General features: G+C 37.6%; 1 protein-coding gene across 2 annotated transcripts in view; it reads left to right on the top strand.

The window, feature by feature from the left end:
* mei-41 (meiotic 41) overlaps positions 1-26,077 on the top strand; it is a 71,836-nt gene that overhangs the window by 34,639 nt on the left and 11,120 nt on the right. For both annotated transcript variants that reach the window (XM_071691346.1, XM_071691347.1), the window contains 18 exons: positions 745-853; positions 2,000-2,112; positions 3,063-3,259; positions 3,911-4,018; positions 5,329-5,459; positions 5,946-6,215; positions 8,435-8,631; positions 8,978-9,107; positions 10,358-10,504; positions 10,886-10,991; positions 14,004-14,151; positions 14,796-15,065; positions 17,288-17,512; positions 19,802-19,959; positions 21,109-21,257; positions 21,664-21,890; positions 24,135-24,325; positions 24,617-24,789. In XM_071691346.1, coding sequence (XP_071547447.1) covers positions 745-853; positions 2,000-2,112; positions 3,063-3,259; positions 3,911-4,018; positions 5,329-5,459; positions 5,946-6,215; positions 8,435-8,631; positions 8,978-9,107; positions 10,358-10,504; positions 10,886-10,991; positions 14,004-14,151; positions 14,796-15,065; positions 17,288-17,512; positions 19,802-19,959; positions 21,109-21,257; positions 21,664-21,890; positions 24,135-24,325; positions 24,617-24,789 — 3,049 coding nt within the window. The remainder of the gene's footprint in view (positions 1-744; positions 854-1,999; positions 2,113-3,062; positions 3,260-3,910; positions 4,019-5,328; positions 5,460-5,945; positions 6,216-8,434; positions 8,632-8,977; positions 9,108-10,357; positions 10,505-10,885; positions 10,992-14,003; positions 14,152-14,795; positions 15,066-17,287; positions 17,513-19,801; positions 19,960-21,108; positions 21,258-21,663; positions 21,891-24,134; positions 24,326-24,616; positions 24,790-26,077) is intronic.

Below are 26,077 nucleotides of genomic sequence, written 5' to 3'. Positions count from 1 at the left end.
GGAGTTTCAAATAAATATAGTGGGTCATGACTATTTCATATTAGCATTATTGTTATATTTTTTGCAGATGGGGTGTTCAGGAAATGAATAAAGCAGATTAAAGTTTAGTGTTACATTTTTTTACATGTATATTATTCATGAAATGAATGAGGTGGGTTAATTGCAGTACACTGTTGAACCATGATGGAGTAGGATGGATATTACTAGGTATTGCATACAGGTGACATTGTTATACTTGGTGAATTAGAGAAAGAGAGACAGCCACAAATATTAGTGAATACAGATTGGTCTAAAGTCCTTTATGTTTTAGGTATCTGAGAGAGGTGATTGGCAGGAATGGTTATGGAAAAGCTTAAGTTTATAGCAGTCATGCAAGGGAGAATTGTAGGTGGACTGAAAACTTTGAGTGAGAATTTAGATGTAGACTGTCCATTAAGTCTGCATGACGGAGTACATGTCCCATCACTAATGTATAGATGTTTAACCTTATTTTTTCTTGGTCCAAATAGGTTAGATAGAGATATACACAGATAACATAGTACAATTGGAATTTAGAGCATAGGTGCACAAAAAATGAAGATGAGAGAAAAATATATCAATGAATATTTATGAAACTTGTTGACATTTTCCTAGTTCACAAGACAGGTAATATTGAGACATGATTGCATAGCACTGCTTATTCACATACTGTATTCTGATTTATAATGGTATCTTAAATATTGCAATGACTTTCATTCATTTTAGCTTGGATGAGAGTACCATGGAGGGTTTAGTGGAAGAAGTAGTTGTGGTTGTGACACCTCTGGTCCGGGAACGACCCAAGCAGATGGCACCAGTCTTGACCCACATTTTGGTAATATGTCTTTAAATATGTCTGTGTTTATAAACATGTGATAGGTGAATGGTGATGATATTGGCAAGAATATGATTTGAATGAGGTGAAGACATTGACATACGTTACATTTTGAGGATCGAATCGGTTAACTGGACCTGTTTAGTTAGTGGGTGGGACTTCATGTAAGTTAACAAGAAAATACTTTTGTTTTGTTGTTTGTGGTAGCTGCTATACCTGGAATGTGTGCTGTGAAGTACTATATTGGTGAATGCATTAATGGATAGGAATGTGTCTGTGTGAGTTAAGTGTTGCCAAGTGTTACAATGGCAAGGAGATTTTGTATGCTTGTGGACAGAATGCCAGTAGCCCACATGTTAGTGAGGCAGAAAGAAAAGACAGCTACCTGGGTCAAAGGAGTGCAACTTGACAATCACAAAAGTGCTGGCTCACTAAGCAGATGTCACTAACCCTCCTGATACCCAGGTGGGTAGTACTGGTAATATACCTCCCTGGTTTTTGGCTGCCTATCAACCCCTTTAATTGTTTTGTCATATGCTCTCCATGTAGATTCCCCATCTTGCATTCTTTTTACATGTCCAGCCACCATAAAGTATTACATATCACCCACTCTACCACTCCACAATTCATTCCCTTTGTATTCCCTGCCATACCAGATCTCTCATTCACCCCTTCATTACTTTGTTCATTCCATCTAGGCATACTATATGCCCCTTTTGATTAACTCATTTCCTGAACCTGGACTGTGACTCATCCCATGTTCATGTTTGGGCTGCACAGGTCAGGGTCGAGAGTACTATGCTGTCCCTTAATCCTTTCTTTACTTCCATTCTTAGCTTGATAGACTTGTTTTAAACAGAAAAATGTCAGCCATGTCATTAGCTGAAAGTGCTTTTGGTTTGAGCAATATTAAATACCCTATGTGTTGTGCCTTCCTGTAGTGTTCTTGCTCTGCTGGTTAAAAATGTTAGAAATAAAGAAAAGAGAAATGTAGCCAGGCACACGTTTATTGAAGGGTGACTAGAAGGAAGAAGCATTATTGATTTTTCTTGGGTATTATGGTTAAGATAGCTTGCTTTGTTTGATAGATTTTGCATGGTCTTTCAGTATGTAATTTTTTTTTATTTTATGAATGTTTTCTTGTAGATTGAGATGCCTACAATAAAGCCACTACTTGGGAACTTGCCTCTTCTTCCTGAGGATGAAGCTTTGTCCCAGATCAATCAAGCAATCACAGAGCGCCAACTGCAAGTTGTGAGGTAAGTTTGGATTGTGAATGGAGCATATATTCAGTTTGTTGAATTGTTTATATGTAATATGCTTCACTTACATACTGTACATTGTTAAGTAGTGCCTTGTGTTTTATAGAAATAAATCTTAATACTGATTGTACCATTTTGTGTTTGTAAAGCTTAGTTACACGTGTGAAACCTCTCCATAAGCCATAGCTACTGGCCATATTGTTTCACATCCATCTCCATATTTATTATTGATTTCCAGTGTTATGACTGCTTCATCCTCTCCTGATATCATATTAAGCATTAGAATAAGAAAACTTTGTTTTACTAGAATTAAAGGATGAATATGTCAGATTAGTATGATTAACTGGTTGGTACATGCAGAGTATTGTTTTTGTCGCTGGGATGGCCTGAGATGTATGGGAAGTTATAAAAGAAATTTTATGCATTTTTTCAAACTAGAGTAGGAGTTTAGGCAAATTTAGTATAAGTATTTGTTTATAAACATGCTTAAAAGCTGATATAGATATATTTTAACCAGTATTAATGACCATGAAGGTGTCAGAACTCCACATTTCAGTGGTAAATGACAAAGTGTTCATGCAGTTGTAGATTCTTAGACTTTTTTCATATTACTCCATTTTCATTTTTTATTCTCATTTGATAATTTCTTGGGTCCTTACATCCATTTTTCATCTGTGTATATTCAGCTATCTTAAATGTTTTCACTCTTATGTACTTTTTTGTAAGGAAGTTGTAATCAGCTTTGATATTTTGGTCAAGCCACTGCCACCTGGCAGAAATCCTTCGCTTGTCTGTGAGATAGTTCTGTTGAGTCATTAGTACTTAAAGGCCTGAAGTTAGGCAGATGCTAAAATCTGTGGGAAAGATTCTGCACCTGGTGGCACTATTACGCTGACTATAGAAAGAGTCTCATGCATTGTAAATTTTGTAATGGTTTCTTTATTTAGGGGCAGCACTACAGAAGTTATAGGAGCACTGTCAGCTGTACTTCGAGGCCTTAATCATGAGAGTCTTGATGTGCGACTGAATGCCTTAGCTCGTCTTCGCCATACATTACATCATAACCGAGAAACTGTGCATCATCTCACAACAGATGCTGATAATGTACATCCTACTGTATCAGAATTATTTAGTGTTCTCCTTGGTAAGTGTACTCTTTCAATCTCAGTTTTCTTCTCCATATCTGACCTTGATTTTTGATGGTATCCAGTCTTCAGCAATAGTTTTTAATTTTTTAGTTGATTTTTTGATAAAAGAATTAGGATCAAACATTTCATCTTTATTGACCTTATCATATGCTTTCTGTGGATCCATAAATTTATGCATAAATCCTGTTTTTTCTAAGTGTTTCTAATACACATTCTTCAAGGTAAAGACTTAATGCATACATTCTCTACCATTCTTGAAAAAAGCACTTTTCCTGCTCAGTCTGATGCTTTTTGCATGCCACAACCTTCTCAATCACCACTCTTCCATACAATTTACCAGATACACTCAACCAACGTATGCCTTTGTAATTTTAACATTCATCTTTTATTTCTCTTGTCTTTTTATAGTAGCACTACTGAGGCATTATCTAAAAGAAATAAACGTTGAATTGATTATAGTAAACATAGGTTTCTTTTCATCTATATGGAGTATTAATGATGAATGTTGTTGCACAGGTATTTCTTGTTTTGAATTATTTTGAATTTCTCTATGTAAAGAGCAGATAGTATTTTGCAGAATGGTGAATTAAATGGCTGTTGTTTCAGATTTTTTTTATTCTTTTTATAGAACATCTTTCCAATGTCAGGTCTGTGCCGTGAGGTGGAGGAAGAAGTTCAGGTGGCAGTAGCAGAGTGTCTAGGCCTCTTAGGAGCAATAGACCCTAGTCGACTGTACACATATTCAAACATTAAAGGTAAGGAAAGACCACTAATGGTAGTTTTAGATATGATATCTTGTTTGTTTGGGAAGCAGATTTTGTGATGTTGGTCATGTGGAGTTTCCAGGATAAACTGAAAGACTTGGTGAGACCTAATATGTTTATGTTATTACAGGGTTGAATTGTGGTTTCAGTTTGAACAGGGGAAAATGAGTGACAGGAGATGTAGGGAGAAATTAGATTGTATCCCTGTTCATTTTAATCTGGTTGTTGCTTCCCCTTTCTGAGATGTTGCAGAGGTATAGTTTGAGAGTGGAGATGTATGCAGTAAGAGAAAGAGAATGAGTGTTGGAATGAGGGGGGAAAAGTAAGATGAAGTGTGTAAAGTAAAATCATCAACATTATAATGAATAGGGTTAGAAGATGATGAGAGATCATTTATGGAGAGAAGAAAGTTAGGCTGTAGGAATAATCCTGAGGAACACCACTGTTAATAGAATAAGAGGGGGAAGTCACACCATCAACATCTATTACAATGGTTTGGCCAGAGAGGAAGGTATATTTTAGGGAACATTGAAAAGCAGAACTAAAGGAAAGAAGTTTAGAAAGCAATAACTTATGCCACACCATGTCAAATGCTGAGTAGTTGTCAAGGTCCTCAGCTCTGGTGTGATGTCAAGGTCCTCAACATAAGTTTTGCCACAATCCCTGAGTTATATAAGAGGGCCAGAGGTGAGTCACATTAGAGAAAAGATCACCGGTGGACCTCACACTGTAAAAGCCGTATTGGTTAGCTTGTCCACTTGCTGTACTCTCATGGTAAATTCTCTTTACTGCATGTGGCAACTTTTCATTCAGTTCATATATTTGTAGCACCTTCCAGAAGGCTTCTTTGTCAGTCCTGTCATAATACTTTTTCCAGATCCATAAATACTATATACAGTTGACTTGCTTTTACCTAGTATTTCTCTCACATTTTTTAAAGCAAACACCTGCTTCACAAACCTGTTACCTCTTTTAAAGCTGTATTGCTTCTTCCCAGCCAGATGTAGAAATGCATAAGATTAGAATAAATACCTGTACCTGACAGTAATTATGTATTAGATATTGTATTCCAAATTAGATGTAAGCAACAGTTAATGAATGAAAATGCAGTTTTGTTGTTTTTTAGTTTTGAGTAATTGGTTGTATTTTGAACTTGGAGTTAAATATTGTTTTTTGGAGCCTGTTCGTAAGTCAGATGCTTGTAAGTCAGGGACGTCGAGAATATATTCTGCATGAGAAATACTTTTATTTGTCATTATATTGATTTTTTGTTATTATTTATTATTTTTCTTTATATGCAGAGGAACTGAATGAGATCCACTTGAACATAGAAACAGAATCTTTTGTTGTGAATCTGGTTACTGAGTTAGGAAGAGCTTTCTTGGCTGCCACAGATGCCAACACCCAGACCTGTGCTTCCTATGCTATGCAGGTAGGTGTCAAAAGTATATTTGAGAGTGAATATAGGTTGTGCATTTGATGAATGCAGATCCATGATTATGAAGAGCCTTGAAAGGACCCAGTGGTCTGTTGCTATTTGAATTCCTTTGTTTTCTTTCTCCTCCAATACTTTTTCACTCTTGTTTCCCTGTGTCACAGGTGGTCTTCCTTTTAAACCAACCTGTTTAATCCTTACAGTCCAGTTAGTTAATTACATATATACTGATACATACAGTGATAAATCATATTTACATGTCAGTTATATCATCTAATGACTTTTCATTATATATATCCATCTAGTTCAGTACATGTTATGGGTTATATTTGCTGTATCTTAACTTCTTAGATTACCCTGCTTATTCATAGAATCATCTACCTCATAATCTTGGACTGATTGGATAATCAATTCACATAATGTAATCTTTATTCTGAAACCTGAAAAAATTATCATGAGGTGTTTTCTTTTGCCCCAATGCAGGAGGTAACTCGTTTGTATGGTATTCGAGAAAGTGGATCTGATGGAGCAACTGAAATGGGTTCAAGAGCATGGGAGCAATTGAGATACCACCTACAAGAGATCATCTACCCTCTATTGACCTCAAAGTACACTGTAACTACTAACACAAGTAGATCATCTGTCCTTCCGTCACCCATATATGGAAGCTCCCGAGCCCGGTCATTTCATCATTGGCTTACTAATTGGGCATGTTCTCTTGTGGATATATTGAAAGGGGAGAAAGCAAGCCAGGTCAGGCACAAATTCCAAATTTATTGTATTGTTTCGAAATGCTTTTTATCATGTAAATCTGGCTTCTTTATCTTAAGGTCTTTAGAATGAAGATTGTAATTGGAGTTCTTTCCTCATCTACTCACTCATGAATGTTGACCCATTATTTATGATTACTTCATGGTCTGCATTTTGATAGTTGTTGATGATTACTAGGAGCTCTTTGTTTTTCTTTGCACACCAAAAATTTAAACAAAAGGCATTCTTTATTGGTATGACATGGAAGAATGTGTGGAATGGTGTATGCAAGGGAGGCATGCAAGGTCAGGAATAAGTGAAAACTCTTTTGCCTTGGCCATGCCCTTGATGAGAGTTCCTGGAGGGAACTTACATCAGAGTTAGATAGATGGGTTGATAGATATTGGTATGTAGAGATATCTTATGTCACAAGCAAGTATAATTGGCACCAGGAAAGAATCCTAATTTCTCATTCACCCATTTAACATAAGGGGGAAGGTATGCTCACTTGGTACACCCCACACTAATTAGCTGGTAAGAGGTATTGTGTTTTGGGTAATGATTGAAGTGGTAATGATCTGATCCTAAAGACAGTCACTAATTACCCTCTAATTAGTAATAGTTTTGGGACTCTAGTTATAGTGATAATGATTCGGTGGGTGGTAGTTTGCAGACATGTCATGAGATAGCTCTGATTCAAACAGTTTTTTCTGGAAGCTTAAGATCATAGGACATTTCATACACCAGTAGCCTGGAAGTCATGGTAAACCAGATTTTTTTTTTCTAATGTGAAATTATTAAGTAATTGGAAAAAGTGAGTATACTTACTGAAGAAATTGAAATTCTGACAGATTGTAGCCAGTGGAAAAATAGTTAGTCCAAGAAAGTAAGATACTAAGAATTGTAGCCAATGGAAAAGCAGTGAGCTTAGAAAGCCTTTTTGTGGGAGGAGAGAAATTGTAACAGTTTTTCTCGACTGGCTTTCATCTCCAAGTGCTTGCACAAACTGGTGACACAGCCCACAGTGCTAAACCTCCATCACCCAAAAGCAATGCTCAGTCAGAAGTTATTGCTGCCTTCACTGTTACCTCCAAAAACAGCCTTTCAGAACTCTGGACAAATGGCTACTGTTTGGACACAAAAATCCCCAGGACCAACCTTAACATGCTAATTCCTAGCACAAACTTCCTAGAAACATCAGCTCAAAATACATAACCTCACCCTGGGCTAACTATTTTTAACCACTCCACAGAATCCCGCTCTTACACAAAACTATTGACGTGTGTCCTTTGGTGTCAAAATCCTTGTACGTTATCATCATATAGTTTATCATCTGGATCACAAAAGTCCCCATTGTTATGAAGCAAATGCTGCTCACTTTCATTTGTAGGCAGGTATACTGCTATATTCTGCTATTGCTACAGAAGGAGGGTGACTATACAATCCATTCATAGCTGCTATCCATGGCATATTTCATGCTTTAAATCAGATGAGTTTAATTTCTAGCATGAAAACACTGAATGTTGATCTGTGAGGCCCCGTTCCTGCAGCACCATATATCTACAGGAGGTCTGATACAAGGGTTAACATTGTATAGTGGATTTGTTTAGTGTAGTAAGGACATAGTCATGACTGGAGATGTTAGTGAAACATGACAAATCATTGGTTTTTTCAAAGTGAAAAATGGGGGAGTGTTTATATTAGTGTGCTTGTTCTTGTATGAGTGAACTTAGAGGCTGATTTACACCATGATAATGGGAATAGAGTGAAAGAATTTTTATTTCTTTTATTTATAATTACCCATGAACAGTTTCTAGTGTCACTCAGGTCCTCTTTCTAAAGTTTCTGCGGCCCAAGGCTGTGCTACTTTTGGTAGCAGGGAAATGAAGATTCCTGTAACAGTGAAAGAGCCTTGCCAAAGGTTACTTTTCACTCACAGTGTAACCTCAGGCAGGATGAGTCCAATAATACTAGTTAAAGGAAATGGATAGAATAGAAATCACAATTTACAATCATGTTTCAATTTTTTTTTTTCAACTTTGAATCACTATTAGATTGTCTGTAGATAAAGTGATATGATTCTCATATAAGTGAAATCTAATTCCCTCCAAATAGATGAGTGGGTTAAAGATTTAAAGATGAGCCCTGATATTATGTGAAAATTGTCTTATTTGGATAGATTTTATATTGAAGTTGTTCATGCAAAGTTTACTTTCTTGCAGGTGTTCAGTGCATGCAAGCCTATTCTCCGGAGGGACACAACTACAGCCATGTACATTCTACCTCATATTCTTGTCTGTGTATTGCGGGAAGCAGTTGATCACCATGATCAGATTCTGACAGAAGTTCTTGCAGTTATGAGTCAAATGCAGGAAAAACAGAAGAAGGAAGATTCCCATTCATTATCCTCAGAGTTTAAGTAATTCTTTTATTTTTTAGCTTTGCACAGCCATTATAAACAGTGGAATAATAAAAGTATGCAGTAGATTAGTAGAATTGAAGATTTTTAATGTTTTATTAATACCATTCACAGATTCAGTATATACCTGACAATAGGAGTCATTGCTTTTTAAAGAGTTTTTGATCATATAGTATGTCAGGTGTAAACCACACTGCCATGCAGTATTGTCTTTTCTTGTGAAATTGCAGGATAGGATATCTACAGTACCTCACAGTTCTTGCTATATCTGAGAATGTGGTCTTTTGCAGAACCCCTCTTTTTTTCTTTACTTCAGTTGAAAGAATATTTTTTCTCTCTGATTTAGGCAGTTAGCAGTTCAGACTGTGTTCTCAGCTCTTGACTATGTCAGCAAGTGGACCCAAAAACAGAGGCAAGTGGAGAGCTTAGGAAAAAAAGCACGAGGAGCTTTCACACCATCTACAGAGTTGCAGCAGGTATAGTTGAGTGTTAAAACTTACTCTGTGGTGATGTTTAAATCTGCTTTTATTAGTGTGGTGGGGTAGCGATGGAAATGGATGAAGGCAGCAAGTATGAATATGTATATGTCTGTGTATGTATATGTATGTATACATTGAAATGTATTTTATTTATTTATTTATTTTTATTTTGCTTTGTCGCTGTCTCCCGCGTTTGTGAGGTAGCGCAAGGAAACAGACGAAAGAATTGGCCCAACCCACCCCCATACACATGTATATACATACACGTCCACACACGCAAATATACATACCTATACATCTCAATGTACACATATATATACACACACAGACACATACATATATACCCATGCACACAATTCACACTGTCTGCCTTTATTCATTTCCATCGCCACCTCGCCACTCACGGAATACCATCCCCCTCCCCCCTCATGTGTGCGAGGTAGCGCTAGGAAACGACAACAAAGGCCCCATTCACACTCAGTCTCTAGCTGTCATGCAATAATGCCCGAAACCACAGCTCCCTTTCCACATCCAGGCCCCACACAATTATTATTATATTATTATACTTTTTCGCTGTCTCCTGTGTTAGCGAGGTAGCGCAAGGAAACAGACAAAAGAATGGCCCAACCCACCCACATACACATGTATATATATATATATATATATATATATGTCCACACACGCACATATACATACCTATACATCTCAGTGCATACATATATATACACACACAGACATATACATATATACACATGAACATAATTCATACTGTCTGCCCTTATTCATTCCCATCGCCACCCCGCCACACATGAAATAACAACCACCTCCCCCGCATGTGAGCGAGATAGTGCTAGGAAAAGACAACAAAGGCCACATTCGTTCACACTCAGTCTCTAGCTGTCATGTATAATGCACTGAAACCACATCTCCCTTTCCACATCCAGGCCTCACAGAACTTTCCATGGTTTACCCCAGACGCTTCACATGCCTGGTTCAATCCATTGACATTCATACATTGAAATTCATACATTCATACATTGAAATGTATAGGTATGCATTATATGTGCGTGTGTGGGCATTTATGTTTCTACATGCGTATGTGGGTGGGTTGGGCCATTCTTTTGGCTGTTTCCCTGCGCTGCCTTGCTGACGTGGGAGACGGCAATAAAGTATAATAAATTATATATGTGAAATAAAATCTTTTATTTATTCTTTTTTGTATTACTGTTTTGTTTCAATCCTTTCAGATTACTGATTTTCTTGAGAAGATTCCTGCCAATTTACTAGCACAGACATCATTCAAGTGCCAGGCATACTCTCGTGCCCTTCTCCACATCGAATCCTATTTGAAGGACAATGCAGATCAGCTTAAGGAACATCTTCGATTCCTTCAGGTAATTGTATTATGATTCATTATACAGAGGAGTGAAATTTCCAAGTGCCTCCATATTTTCTTCAGTTTCTCAAACTCTTGCAAGGTCTCAGGCTTCACAGATGACTTACTGTTGAGATATATGTGTGTGATTATCTTACATTCTTATTAATTGGACTGCAGAGCTCATGCAGATATATCATACTACATAGCAAGGTATTTTGTTTTACTAGACATAAACCTTTCCGTTATAATGGGAAACATCATATTTCATATAGGTGATTATATATGTATTACTAGCTTGTAATTGATGTGTAAATCATTGCAAGGAAATTCTCATGCCAGCTTACTGTAGCTTTATTTTTCCAGATATCATGGATCATACTATATTATGTATTTTCAGTGTATTTATGTGTCATTGGATGAACCTGATGGTGTAGCAGGGGTTGCAGCCATTAGACAGGAGGACCCCTCATTAGATGAACAGGTTATCCAGCATAAAGCAACAGGTGAAGGCTCTTACATTCATATTTAGTTAAAAAGGGATAGAAGATACTTGTCTGAATAGTAAATAATAATTTTACTCACATTACGTAAAGAAACTGCACACACACAAAGGATGCTTATTGGAGGAGCCCTCTCACAATGTGTTGGTCACCAACAGAGTACCACAGGGTTCAATTCTAGGGCCAATACTCTTCTTGATCTTATAAATGACTTCCCTGAAGGTATTAACTCATACCTGAATGTGTTTGCAGATGATTTAAGAATCATGAAAGAAGTGAAAAGCATGGAGGATTGCATCACAGACGACCTTGACAAAGTGGTTCACAAAGTTAATTCCAAGTAAATATAAATAATGTGGATGGTTTACAGTGAGAGAAGGCCTCAATATTATTATAATCTAGCACTTTGAAGATCTTTGGGTGACTGAAATGCATGTGACTGAAATGCATGATGATTTTAGTTTTCTTGGTAGGCTGCCATGGTATGTGTGTGTAATTGGTGGAATTTTGGTTGTAAAAAAAATATATGACTCATGTCACTACATGATGCTTGGAGCAGTGAAAGGGCTTATAAAGGACAGCTTTAAATTTCAGAAAGTACTTAAGATGGACCATTCATCAGTACTCATTGGGAAGAGTAACCTTTGAAAGAATTGCGTAGCAGTATTCAAAATTGAAAATCCTCAAAAGAATTTTAAAGAATCAGAACAAATGGACAACTAACAGTCAGGATGGTGCATGAAGCGGTGAAACCTATACTTCTCAAGAGATAGTAAAGTTACAGTGATTGGGGATTTCAGTTATAAAGAGATAGATTGGGAGAATGTTGAATCTAATAGAGACAAGTTTTTAGAGTGCATACAGGAAAATTTTGTGTATCATCATGTCACTGAGCACACACTAGTATCAGAGGGGCTGAATCTCCATATCATAACTTAGATCTCATCTTCACACATAGTAGCAAGGAAATTGAGGATATCTAATATCATACATTAAAGAAAAAGCTGACCTTGTAATGCTTGAATCTGATTATGTGGTAAATGAGAATGGAGATGAAACCAAATTCAAAGAGGAAATATGATTATGGAAATGACACAAAACTAAAGAATTTCTTTGGGAATTTAGATTAGGTTTTGGAGTTCAGTTGCTATGATGTAGTTCATTTTTATGGAAGAGACTGTGAAATGTATTGTGGAGTAGGAACATGGGTTAACTTTCTTTAGAATACGAGGGAAGGTTAAAAAAGAGAGGTATGGTTTAATAAAACATGTCAAAAGGTGAAAGATCTTTGGGATGTACTGTAGAGGAGATGTAAGCAACTTTACAGCCAGCCAGCATTTGAAAGGTTTAAGAGAACAAAGAATGAGTATAGCAGGATAAGAAAAGAGGAATAGAGGTATGTTGAAGAGAATATTATGGATAATGCAAGAGGTAATCCAAAGCTCTTACATAGACTGAACATGAAGTTAAAGAGGATGAAAAATCTGACAAAGGAATGCAAGGGGAAGATTATAGAGGATGATTTAAAGATATATGAGAAGCTGAATGACAAAATCAGAAATGTTTTCATTATAGCCCCAGAACCATGAGATGGAATAGGGAGGTCTTAGAAAGCATTGAAATGTAAATGGATCCATGTCTCATGTAGATGCCTATTATGTGTTGGATGTTTCACAAGAAAAAGAGATAGCTTCAGTACTGTTTCTTGATTATTATATCAGATGTAGTGAAACAAAAGGTATTAGTCAGTTGTTTAGAAGATGACACCAGAATTTGTAAGATAAGTACGGAAGACAAAGAGAACATGCAAATAGATTTAGATATATTTAAATGGATTGAATGAATTGATAGGATTTAAAAAAGAATTTGAACAGGTCACAAAATCAATAACAGTATAATGTTGACACTTTTCAAGGGCCTGACAGAGAAACAGATTATAGGTGAAGCATTTGGAGATATCATAAACTAAAAGCTGGAATTCAAAGTACGTATTGAAAAGATAGTGCTGCTGAGTAAGGTAATGCATCGCTTTATGATGAGAACTATCTGTGTGAAAGATGAAAATCTGATGATGAAAATGCTTATTGAACATTTATGAAGCAGGTTTGAATACTGCTGTGTTCCATGATCACTCTCTGACTACACAAACTTGAGAGAGTTGAGGAACACTTTTGAAAAATTATGGGAATGGAACACATAATTAGTTATGGAGTTGTGTAACCCCAGGATTCCTTTGTAGGGCTCCAGCAGCTTTAAGGTAACACTGCACATCAGAGCAGGGTAAGGTGGGCTTCTTGGGGATGAGACTGGCTTTGATAACACTGCGCTCCTTTCTGTTGCTGATGAAAATTCATCATTTCTGAAGTTGACCGCGCACTTGTGTTACCACTTTAAAGCCGAGTCCATGAACACCACTCATGAACTATGATAGATAAGATGACTAGGATGACACAGTTTAGAAACAAGAGAATGATATATGATAATTTGTGGATGACACTGGACAAATAGCCATAAGGAAATTATATAAGAACTGAAAGCCTCACATACAAGAGACTATAATTAAAACCACAAATATTTTTGGGAATACAGTATATCAGAAAGATACCAAATGAAAAAAATATCGAGCCCAGCAAGAAAGATGGAGACTTCACTGTACTACCCAAAAAGATGAGAAATTTACGTGGAGAGAGCACTGAAAAACTCAAGTGTATGGCTAAAGAGGGTGCTGGATCATCCCAGAAATGATTGCTACGGAAAGTTTGAGGATGCAGACGATAATAAATTGTAAATCAAACAAAACCCACGATGAGCCCTTTTAAAACATAATCTCATTATAGGTAGGTATTCTGTCTCTATCTCTCATGGTTATGCTATATATAATTAGAATTTCTTGAATACTTAATTCAAAGAATTGTAAATGAGGATTTTCACATTATTATAAGATATGAATACCTTTAATATTGTTTTAAGAACCCATCTTAAAGGGTTAACCTCACCATCCAATTCCTTCTCCAGGTCGACTGCAGGATGCCTTAGGATGTTATGAGCGTCTCTGTGTATCTCAGGGTTCAGAAGAGGTTTACAAGGGGCTACTGGAATGTTACCTGAGTTTGGATCAGCCTCATTCAGTCCTAAACATAACTCAAGGCCTACTAGCAAATAGGTGAACAAGATTCATTAATTCAGTATGGCATTTTGTCATTTCATTTTCCATTTGCACTCATTAATCATAAATTTGTAAAGCATTATTTCCTAAAGTTGATAATCGAACTTATATCATGACTGGATGGCACATTATGCTAGTTTTTCTTTTTTTTTTTTTTTTTTTTTTTTTCCACTTGCTTGCCAAGGGCAGATAAGCTGTCTGTACAAGCTCACCTAGGTTTGATGTGGTTGTGGAGCTGCTGTGATTTATTTTTGTGATTCATAATTGCTTGAAAATGTACAGCCAGCTGTATAGAGTTACTTTGGCATTTACCAAGTTTATTCAGACCTCCAGTATATAGGATGTCCAGATGTGTTACTGGTCATATAAAGCTTAAGGTCCCACAACTTTTGATTGTCAGATTACAAAAATGAGTTTTTCACATTCAAAACTTTTTGTCAGTTTATTGCAAAAATATGAGTCTTTCATTGTCTCCCTTTTAACTTTAGAATGACATTCAGAATAGGAACAAGAGTTAATGACTGATAATTCATAGTTGATGTGAGTCCTTGTTATAGGAGAATTTGGTTTTGACTGATTATTTCATTCAAGATGGTAGATAACTGGCTGATTCATTGTTCATTTATTTTTATTCATCATAGGCCTGAGTTAGAGTCATCATTGAACAAGTACCGTGTGGAGGCTGCATGGAGACTTGGCCAATGGAACCAGCTTGAGTCTTTCCTTGGTGCTAGCCCAAACCAAACATCATGGGGATTAGGTGTAGGACAGATACTTCTGGCAGTTCGAGCACGAGACTATATTGCTTATGATAGTAGTCTACGGCGATTGAGAATACAGCAAATTACCCCACTTTCTGCTGCAAGTATGGAGAAGTGGGCTTACCAGAGAGCTTACCCACATATTCTAAGGTGAGGATGAACGTTCTTTTCACTTTACGGTTAGATTACTTGAAATGATCATACCTCAGATTTTCATGGTAGAATGATATTTAACATTAGATTAAGCATTGGCAGTGATGGAATGGATATTGAGAAAATAGAAATTAAAGGAATGAAACCACTTCTGTTCCTGCAGCTACCTCACTAACATGAGTAATGGCAAATAAGTAAAAAGATTATTAGTAGTAACACAATGTTATTATTATTATCATTATTTTTTTTCATACATATTCGCCATTTCCCACATAAGCGAGGTAGCATTAAGAACAGAGGACTGAGCCTAAGGGGGAAAATCCTCTCTTGGCCCCCTTCTGTGCTCCGTCTTTTGGAAAAGTAAAAAGTGGAGGGGAGGATTTCCAGACCCCCACTTCCTCCCCTTTTAGTCACCTTTTAAAACATGCAGGGAATATGTGGGAAGTATTCTTTCTCCCCTTTCCTCATGGACTGAACCAGGGTATGTGAAGTATCTGGGGTAAACCATGGAAAGGTCTGTTGGGCCTGGATTTGGTTAGAGAGCTGTGGTTTCAGTGCATTACACATGACAGCTAGAGACTAATTGTGAACGAATGTAGACTTTTTTTGTCCGATTTTCTGGCTCTACCTCGCTGAAGTAGGGGATAGTGGTGCTGTTTCCTGTAGGGGAGGGTAGCACCAGGAATGGATGAAAGCAAGCATGTATGAATATGTATTTATTTTACTTAATTGCTGTTTCCCATGTCAGCGAGGTAGCACGAGGAAACAGACGAATAAATGGCCCACCACCCACACACACACACACACATATATATATATTTTTTTATACTATTCGCCATTTCCCGCGTTAGCAAGGTAGCGTTAAGAACAGAGGACTGGGCTTTTGAGGGAATATCCTCACCTGGCCACCTTCTCTGTTCCTTCTCTTGGAAAATTAAAAGAAACGAGAGGGGAGGATTTCCAGCCACCCACTCCCTCCCCTTTTAGCCGCCTTCTACGGCACACAGAGAATATGTGGGAAGAATTCTTTCTCCCCTATCCCCATATATATATATGTATGTCTGTGTATGTATGTATATGTTGATATGTATATGTATATGTGTGTGTATGGGCATTTATGTACATATATTTGCATATAAGTGGATGGGCCATTCTTTGTTTCCTGGCACTGCCTTGTTGACATGGGAAACAGCGATTAAGTATAATTAATAATTATCTATTATACATAATGATTATAATTATATTATTATCATTGAACCATGGAAGCGGAAGTGGATTATAGGGTGGGGGAGGGGGCGAAAATTCTGGGGGCCTTGAAGAATGTGTGGAAGTCGAGAACATTATCTCGGAAAGCAAAAATGGGTATGTTTGAAGGAATAGTGGTTCCAACAATGTTGTATGGTTGCGAGGCGTGGGCTATGGATAGAGTTGTGCGCAGGAGGATGGATGTGCTGGAAATGAGATGTTTGAGGACAATGTGTGGTGTGAGGTGGTTTGATCGAGTGAGTAACGTAAGGGTAAGAGAGATGTGTGGAAATAAAAAGAGCGTGGTTGAGAGAGCAGAAGAGGGTGTTTTGAAGTGGTTTGGGCACATGGAGAGAATGAGTGAGGAAAGATTGACCAAGAGGATATATGTGTCGGAGGTGGAGAGGAGAAGGAGAACGAGGAGAAGAGGGAGACCAAATTGGAGGTGGAAAGATGGAGTGAAAAAGATTTTGTGTGATTGGGGCCTGAACATGCAGGAGGGTGAAAGGAGGGCAAGGAATAGAGTGAATTGGAGCGATGTGGTATACCGGGGTTGACGTGCTGTCAGTGGAATGAATCAAGGCATGTGAAGCGTCTGGGGTAAACCATGGAAAGCTGTGTAGGTATGTATATTTGTGTGTGTGGACGTATGTATATACATGTGTATGGGGGGGGGGGGCATTTCTTTCGTCTGTTTCCTTGCGCTACCTCGCAAACGCGGGAGACAGCGACAAAGTATAATAAAATAAATAAAAAATAAAATTACTAGATTAGTAATGATATGTCTAAACATGATTAGTAATGATTTGTCTAAACATGATGTCTTTCTGAGTCCATTAGGTTAAGGTAAATGAAAGAAATTAATCATTGCTAAAGTTTCCTTGACAGTGAAAAGGATGTTTGACAGTGAAGAGGTTGCTTTATTTTACAGTTAACTGTATTGTGAAATGGTGTGTGGATATTGATCTTTACAGGCTTCATATGCTGATGGAAATGGAAGAGATGGTTTCAGGTTTACTACTATTTAACCAGTCAAGTGAGACAAAAACCAGGCTTTCAAGTCATACAGAGGGAAGATCCAACATGGATTGCCAACAACCACCCCTTGCCCTAGATGAGTTGGTTGAAAGATGGGACAAACAATTAGGTCTGGTCCAAACTTCACATCGATACTTAGAACCAATTCTCAGTTTTAGAAGGTACATGAATACAAGATAATTTGTTTTGAGTGGGGAGTTTGACTGTGTTTATAATGTATAGGAAGTTTTGATGATATTAGGGCCCTATCACTTGATCTTTCTCTACAATCATACAACGTTTTTAAGCTTTAGAATATTGCTTATACTGTTTATCTATTTGGCCTGTTCCTTTTATTTACAACTTTCTTATCATAGAAGTTTTTCTTCACGGCTGTTCTAATTCTTGCCTGTCTTAATTTCTACTTTTATCCTTCAGTAGATCAGTTTACATTTATTACAATCTGATCCAAGTTAATATAAAGGATAAGATCATATCTCCCATTCTTTTCAGATGTGAGTATGTGGTTGTTCATTTTGTGTGTTTGTTTCTATATTTGTAGTTTAATGGTTTATCTGAAAGAAGTTCATTCAGTGTATTATTAATCCATGATTTTGTGAAACATGCATCTATAAATAATACTTTCATTTTTGCCCAGAGAGCTGGTTGTGTATTTACCTTTGCCAGTGGACAGATTATACAGTACTTGGCAAACCACAATGTATATATTTTTTTTTTTTTTTTTTTTTTTATACTTTGTCGCTGTCTCCCGCGTTTGCGAGGTAGCGCAAGGAAACAGACGAAAGAAATGGCCCAACCCCCCCCCATACACATGTACATACACACGTCCACACACGCAAATATACATACCTACACAGCTTTCCATGGTTTACCCCAGACGCTTCACATGCCTTGATTCAATCCACTGACAGCACGTCAACCCCTGTATACCACATCGCTCCAATTCACTCTATTCCTTGCCCTCCTTTCACCCTCCTGCATGTTCAGGCCCCGATCACACAAAATCTTTTTCACTCCATCTTTCCACCTCCAATTTGGTCTCCCTCTTCTCCTCGTTCCCTCCACCTCCGACACATATATCCTCTTGGTCAATCTTTCCTCACTCATTCTCTCCATGTGCCCAAACCATTTCAAAACACCCTCTTCTGCTCTCTCAACCACGCTCTTTTTATTTCCACACATCTCTCTTACCCTTACGTTACTTACTCGATCAAACCACCTCACACCACACATTGTCCTCAAACATCTCATTTCCAGCACATCCATCCTCCTGCGCACAACTCTATCCATAGCCCACGCCTCGCAACCATACAACATTGTTGGAACCACTATTCCTTCAAACATACCCATTTTTGCTTTCCGAGATAATGTTCTCGACTTCCACACATTTTTCAATGTATATATATATATATATATATATATATATATATTCCTATGAGTCCACGTGGAAAATGTGTGTGTGTGTGTGTGAGAAATACTTAGAAAAACAGATGGATTTGTTTGTAGCATTTATGGATCTGGTGAAGGCATATGACAGAATTGATAGAGATGCTCTGTGGAAGGTAGTGAAAAGCAGTGAAAAGTTTTTATCAAGGATGTAAGGCATGTGTACGAATAGGAAGAGAGGAAAGTGAATGGTTCCCAGTAAATGTCGGTTTGCAGCAAGGATGTGTGATGTCTCTATGAATGTTTAATTTGTTTATCGATGGGGTTGTTAGGGAGGTGCCCAGATGCATAGGCACCAATAATCACCCATCTCTCTCCATCCACTTTCAGTTTTACTCATATCAATCTAGAGTTTACTTTCTTACACTCTATCACATACTCCTGCAACTCCTGTTTCAGGAGTAGTGCTACTCCTTCCTTTGCTTTTGTCCTCTCACCAACCCCTGATTTTACTCCCAAAACATTCCCAAACCACTCTTCCCCTTTTCCCTTGAGCTTCATTTCACTCAGAGCCAAAACATCCAGGTTCCTTTCCTCAAACATACTACTTTTCTCTCCTTTTTTCTCATCTTGGTTCCATCCACACACATTTAGACACCCCAATCTGAGCCCTTGAGGAGGAGGATCACTCCCTGCATGACTCCTTCTTCTGTTTCCCCTGTGTGTCTATTACCAGACTCCACCTGCTTGAAGTGTCAAACACTGAAACACAACTAATTTGATTTTTTATCAAGCTGTACTGTCTTGCCTTAGTTTGTCAGTCTTTATTGCATCTGACTCCTTTCTTTATTTCTCTTATCACTACATCATACATTCTTTTTCACCTCTGTCCTCACAGTTGCATGTACTTTTCATTATGAATTCTGTTGAAGCCATCTTTGTATACAAAGGAAGACCTTTGAAGAATAACACATTCTTTTTGTACCACATTGAACTTCCGTAAGTCATTCAAATTGTCACAACAGTACTTACAACAGCTTTTTTTCCTGTGATTTCATCCTTAGAATACTATTAGAACTGGGCCGGGAATGGATGCAAGAAAGTAACCCAACTCAGAGTTCTGCTTTGGCTGCTGAGCTAGAGTGCACTTGGCTTCATAGTGCTAAGGTAGCCAGAAAATCAGGACACACACAACAAGGAGAATGGGCATTTCTTGGAGCAGGTTAGTCAGATTTTTTTCTACTAATCAGTTTCTTTTGATGATGAGGTCTGTCTTTCCTGCAGTTTTTATCTTTTTTGAAAATATATATAGGATAGGGGAGAAAGAATATGTCCCATTTATTCCCTGCATGTCATAGGTGACTAAAAGGGGATGGAACGGGGGCTGGAAATCCTCCTTTCCCATTTTAGCTTTTAAAAAAGAAGGAACAGAGAAGGGGGCCAAGTGAGGATATTCCTTCTAAAGCTCAGTCCTTTGTTTTTAACACTACCTCACTGACTAGGGAAATGGTGAATAAAAAAAAATTATAAATATATCAAGGGGTAGGGGAGAAGATATTCAGTCTCAGCATTCTATGCATTTTGGTGAAGGTGACTAAGAGGGGCAGAAGCAAGGTGCTGGAAACTCCCCCTTCTTGTATTTCAATTTCAAATAGATTGAACACAAGGAGCCAAGTGGGGAGTGCTCATTCTCCTCAAGGGCTCAGGCCAAGATGTTTGAATGTGTATGGATGTAACCAGGATAAGGAGAAAGGAATGATGGGTCGTATGTTAGAGGAAAGGAACCTAGATGATATAACTCTGAGTAAAACGAAGCTCAAGGATAAGGGGAACGAATGGTTTGGAAACATCTCACGAGCCCAAAAATAATCTGCAGTGATGAGCTCATCCACTGTGTGAGAGAAACATTACAGTAATAGCACCACTAATAGTCTGAACCAGTTCAGAAATGTTAGATTGTTGATAGGTGATGGAAGTTGGTTTCTGCAGCCTCCATGTGGAAGAAATTATGTGACCCTTCTTTGTAGATGGGGTAGAAAAAATGTTTTTAGCATCTTTCTGTCCAACGGCAAGGAAATTTTAGAGTCTTGGAGATGCCAAGTTTAAGATGATAAGAATGAACCTGCAACAAAATGCAAAGTGGAAAAAGTAATTGTTTACAGCAAAAGGGTTAATGGGTTTATAAGCTTAACAACATTGCTTGTGGCTACCATTTTGGAATACATTTTAGAATTTCATTCTCACAGTTATGGTTATTACAGTATTTATTTTCAGTAATGATTTAACTCATTAGTTCTTCCTTTCATTGTTTTTAAATGGCTGTGCAATAAAGATGGATTATGATGACTTTATATGTTTTCTGAGTTTGCAGGATTTGGTCGTGATATATTCATTGAGCGAGCAAAGTGGCACTGGGTGAAGGGAGAGCAACATCAAGCAGTGACAACACTCAATCGTGGCATTGAAAAGTTCTTCCCATCTTCAGACAGTTACAAAGGGGACATCAGTGAAGATACTCAAGTAAGTCATGAGTGTTGGAATATCATTACCTTTTGGTGCATAGTTAGATTCGAAGGTGATGGTTCCACAATTATCAGTCCTCCATGTAAGGAATAGAAGTAATTTTAACTTTTACTTTACTCTTTTTAACCTCATAGTTTATATATATATATATATATATATATATATATATATATGTGTGTGTGTGTGTGTGTGACAAAAATGCTGTGAAGCAAAGTTAGACCAGGAAAATGACAACTTTTTTTTGTGGGTAATGCATAAAACTTATTCTGATATAATTTGTATTTTGTCTTACAGAAATTGATGAAAATGATGTGGTAGGAAGCTAATGGCATGGAAATACAAATTGTAATCTAAAGGATTTCTTTAATACAGTTTCCTCTGTACTGCCAATGTATTTTTTTAGGAGGAACGATTTGCCTGTGGACGTGCCAAACTGCTCCTGGCAAAGTACTCTGAAGAATCAGCCACATTAGAAGTAAACCAGATAAGGCAGTACTACCGTGATGCATGTGAAATGAACAAACAGTGGGAGGATGGACATTTTCACTTAGCCATGTATTATGACCGCATACTCAGTTCTCTGGAGATGAAGGAAAAACCTGTAGAATGGATTCATCACATCGTTCTCAGGTCAGTAAGAAGTTTCAGTTAACAGTTCACATTATTTTTTTTTTTAATGTTAGCATAGATAGTTGTTTACTCTTTACAAACTTTGTAAATGAATCACTTCAATAGTTTACATAACCACTAAATGGTAAGGCCTGTGCTTAACATGACTGCATAAACAGGGGTCACATTCTATCTGTTCACATCATTGAAAACATTAGAATAGGTTCCTTTCCATCAACCTATTTGTCTATCAAATATCCTAACTCTCTTCCTAGGTGCATGGGGTAGATCAAGTACATTAAGCCTCTTGGTTCATTCACACTTTTCCTTAACTCATGTCCACATTTCTTAAGTGACTTTGAACTTCCACACCATATAATCACTACCTAATTTTTCATTTTGCATACAAAGATGATTCTACAGTTAAAACATGTTTTCATCCCAGCTTCAACACATACCCTAAACTTGTTTGATGTCTGACAAGTAACTTTGCTGAATCAAATTGAACTTTGAGGCAACTTGGTGAGACTAATTATTTGATTGATCCTTAACTCAGGTTTGAAGGTTCATCTACACCAAGATCCTCACTTAGAATTTAGCATCAGTGTCAAAGATGAATCTCTGTATTGTAATTATCTCTGACGAGTTGACAGTTAATTTCAGCACAAGGTAGATGTGGGTGAATCACCTATCTTGTATCTATTTACTTATTTAGAATCACTAAATTTTTCTTTTTATCAGATTTGATGAAATTATTAATTTTAATCCATAGATCTTGCTACAAAATAGGTTTGATTGTGCAGCTGTATGTATATGCATATTTATGAACTAATTTTTTTTTATTTATTATTTATTTATTTTGCTTTGTCGCTGTCTCCCGCATTAGCGAGGTAGCGCAAGGAAACAGACGAAAGAATGGCCCAACCCGCCCACATACACTTGTATATACATACACGTCCACACACGCAAATATACATACCTATACATCTCAATGTACACATATATATACACACACAGACATATACATATATACACATGTACATAATTCATACTGTCTGCCTTTATTTGTTCCCATCGCCACCTCGCCACACATGGAATAACAACCCCCTCCCCCCTCATGTGTGCGAGGTAGCGCTAGGAAAAGACACCAAAGGCCCCATTCATTCACACTCAGTCTCTAGCTGTCATGTAATAATGCACTGAAACCACAGCTCCCTTTCCACATCCAGGCCCCACACAACTTTCCATGGTTTACCCCAGACGCTTCACATGCCCTGGTTCAATCCATTGACAGCACGTCGACCCCGGTATACCACATCGTTCCAATTCACTCTATTCTTTGCACGCCTTTCACCCTCCTGCATGTTCAGGCCCTGATCACTCAAAATCTTTTTCACTCCATCTTTCCACCTCCAATTTGGTCTCCCACTTCTCCTCGTTCCCTCCACCTCTGACACATATATCCTCTTGGTCAATCTTTCCTCACTCATTCTCTCCATGTGACCAAACCATTTCAAAACACCCTCTTCTGCTCTCTCAACCACGCTCTTTTTATTTCCACACATCTCTCTTACCCTTACATTACTTACTCGATCAAACCACCTCACACCACATATTGTCCTCAAACATCTCATTTCCAGCACATCCACCCTCCTGCGCACAACTCTATCCATAGCCCACGCCTCGCAACCATACAACATTTTTGGAACCACTATTCCTTCAAGCATACCCATTTTTGCTTTCCGAGACAATGTTCTCGACTTCCAAACATTCTTCAAGGCTCCCAGAATTTTCGCCCCCTCCCCCACCCTATGATTCACTTCCGCTTCCATGGTTCCATCCGCTGCCAGATCCACTCCCAGATATCTAAAACACTTTACTTCCTCCAGTTTTTCTCCATTCACACTTACCTCCCAATTGACTTAACCCTCAACCCTACTGTATACACCTAATAACCTTGCTCTTATTCACATTTACTCTTAACTTTCTTCTTTCACACACTTTACCAAACTCAGTCACCAGCTTCTGCAGTTTCTTACATGAATCAGCCACCAGCTTTGTTTTATCTTTTTATATTCAACTTTTTCCCCAAGTTATTATAACTGTGTTCCCTGCTTTACATTTTTTTCTTGTTTAGTTGAGTTACCATAGCAGGTTTTAAATTTCTGACATTTTCTTTTTATTTGTTGACCTATTTTATCAGAGGTTGACAGATGAGTTTACTGAGGTAAAGGCATATAGATTCTGATAAAGTATCTCTCTCAGCTTTGGAAAATCTCTTCAGTATGGATGTCGACATACTTACCAGTCAATGCCAAGAATGTTAGGTCTTTGGCTTGAGTTTGGCACTAGAGTCAATGAGCTGGAAGCAAGGGAGGAAAAGGCTAAAGGCAACAGGAAGAATCCCCTTCTTGACAGTTACCGGGAAAAGCTGGCTAATCTCAATGGATGTGTAGGTATGAAGAAAATCTGATTTTTGATTGTGTAATTAACTTCATTATTTTGTGTGCTTTGTTTCATGATTCTGTCATTTTTATTAGTGCTCTCATGTGTTTTTGGATACCAATTATTCACCCTTTTGTTGTATTACATGTTCTCTAGACATGCTAAAATTCTGAAATATTCTAAATGCAATATGTTGTCTTTTACTATAGTTACAGTAAAAGAAAGTCATCAGTACTTATTACTAGCTGTCATCATTTTAAGACAGTGTCCTTTTTCCTGACTACTGTATACCACTTCAACAGGGGGAATGGTGAATCGTCTACCACATTATATGTTCCTGACAGCCCTTCCTCAGCTAATTTCACGTATTTGCCATTCTCACAATGACGTATTTATACAGTTATGCAAAATCATTGCCACCATGTTGAGCAGCTTTCCTCAGCAGGCTATATGGCATATGATTGCTGTATCAAAGGTAAGTTTATTTTTATGGTTATTATGCTCTATATGAGATAAAAAGCCTTCTCTTCACTTTGCTGGCACTTCACTGGAATTTGAGGCAGTTTTTATGACCGAGATAGAATAAGATCGTCATTTTGTTCCCTAAAAGGATGACACCACCAACTTAACATCTTTACAGCTTTGAATTTAATGAGAAATTTCAAATCTCTTGAGTGAATGCAGTATGTCTCCTACCAAGCTATTATTTACCGTCACAATTATCATGGAGGATGGTGCCTCCAGACTCATCTTCACTGCTCTCTTGTTAAACCTAAATTCATTGTTAAGGCCTTTTATTGATCTCTATGGGCCATGTCAGAAGCCATCTTACTACACGCTCATCTTTTATATATCAAAAATATTGAAAATTTCAAAGTTGTTAGAATGTCTGTCTGTCTATCTATATTTATCTCAAATGCCTTTGGGAACTTCCTAAAGGGAATGGCCTTGGCAAAAGTCTCCATAACTGGTGAACTTCAGTGCAGCCTCTGAGGCTTTAGTATCTCACCCTCAACAGGCCACTGGCAGAGGGCAAATCTAGCACAGTGCACAGAACGTATGCTTAAGAAATATGCAAACTTGTTTGGACTTGAATATAAGAGTTGCCACTTATGTTTGGACTTCTCTTAAGTGTAAGAGTTGCCATTTATATGCAGATTATATTTTTTTGCCATATTACGTTCTTCAGCCAGGAAGTGTACCCTTCTTTTCATTTTGAATAGCTTTCCTGCAGATTAAGGCATATGCAAATAGGAGGGAAGGGGGATGAATGGTTTTGGGTGTAAGTGGGTTTGCATCAAGGATGTGTGATATCACTGCGTCTGTTTAATTTGTTCTTGGATGAGATAGCAAGAGAAAATTTTGGAACAAGAGGCAGGTCTTTATCACGCTTTGAATAAGGAAGCATGAAAAGCAGATCAGTTGCTGTTTGCAACTGATATGACTATAGTGGCAAGCTTTTGAGAGAAACTTTAGAAGGTGGTGACAGAGTGTAAGAGAATATGTAAAAGGAAGTAAGTTGAAGTAAAGTAAAGGGACTCAGGTCTTGGGTGTGTTCAGAAATCTCAAGGAAAGGTCTTTTTATGGTAGAGCAAAGATGGGTATTTTTGAAGGTATAACAGTCCCAACAGTGTTATGCAGATGTGAGTCTTTGACACTAAAATCAGAAGACAATAAGGTGGAAGTGTTGGAAATGAAATAATTGAAGTTGATATGTGGCATGAGGTGGGTTGATCATATAAGAAATGACTGTTTGAGAAAGT

The sequence above is a fragment of the Panulirus ornatus genome, chromosome 50, assembly GCF_036320965.1.
Source record: "Panulirus ornatus isolate Po-2019 chromosome 50, ASM3632096v1, whole genome shotgun sequence".
NCBI lineage: Eukaryota > Metazoa > Arthropoda > Malacostraca > Decapoda > Palinuridae > Panulirus > Panulirus ornatus.
Note: the sequence above shows the minus strand (reverse complement) of the source record. Positions and strands in the feature narration are given on the sequence as shown.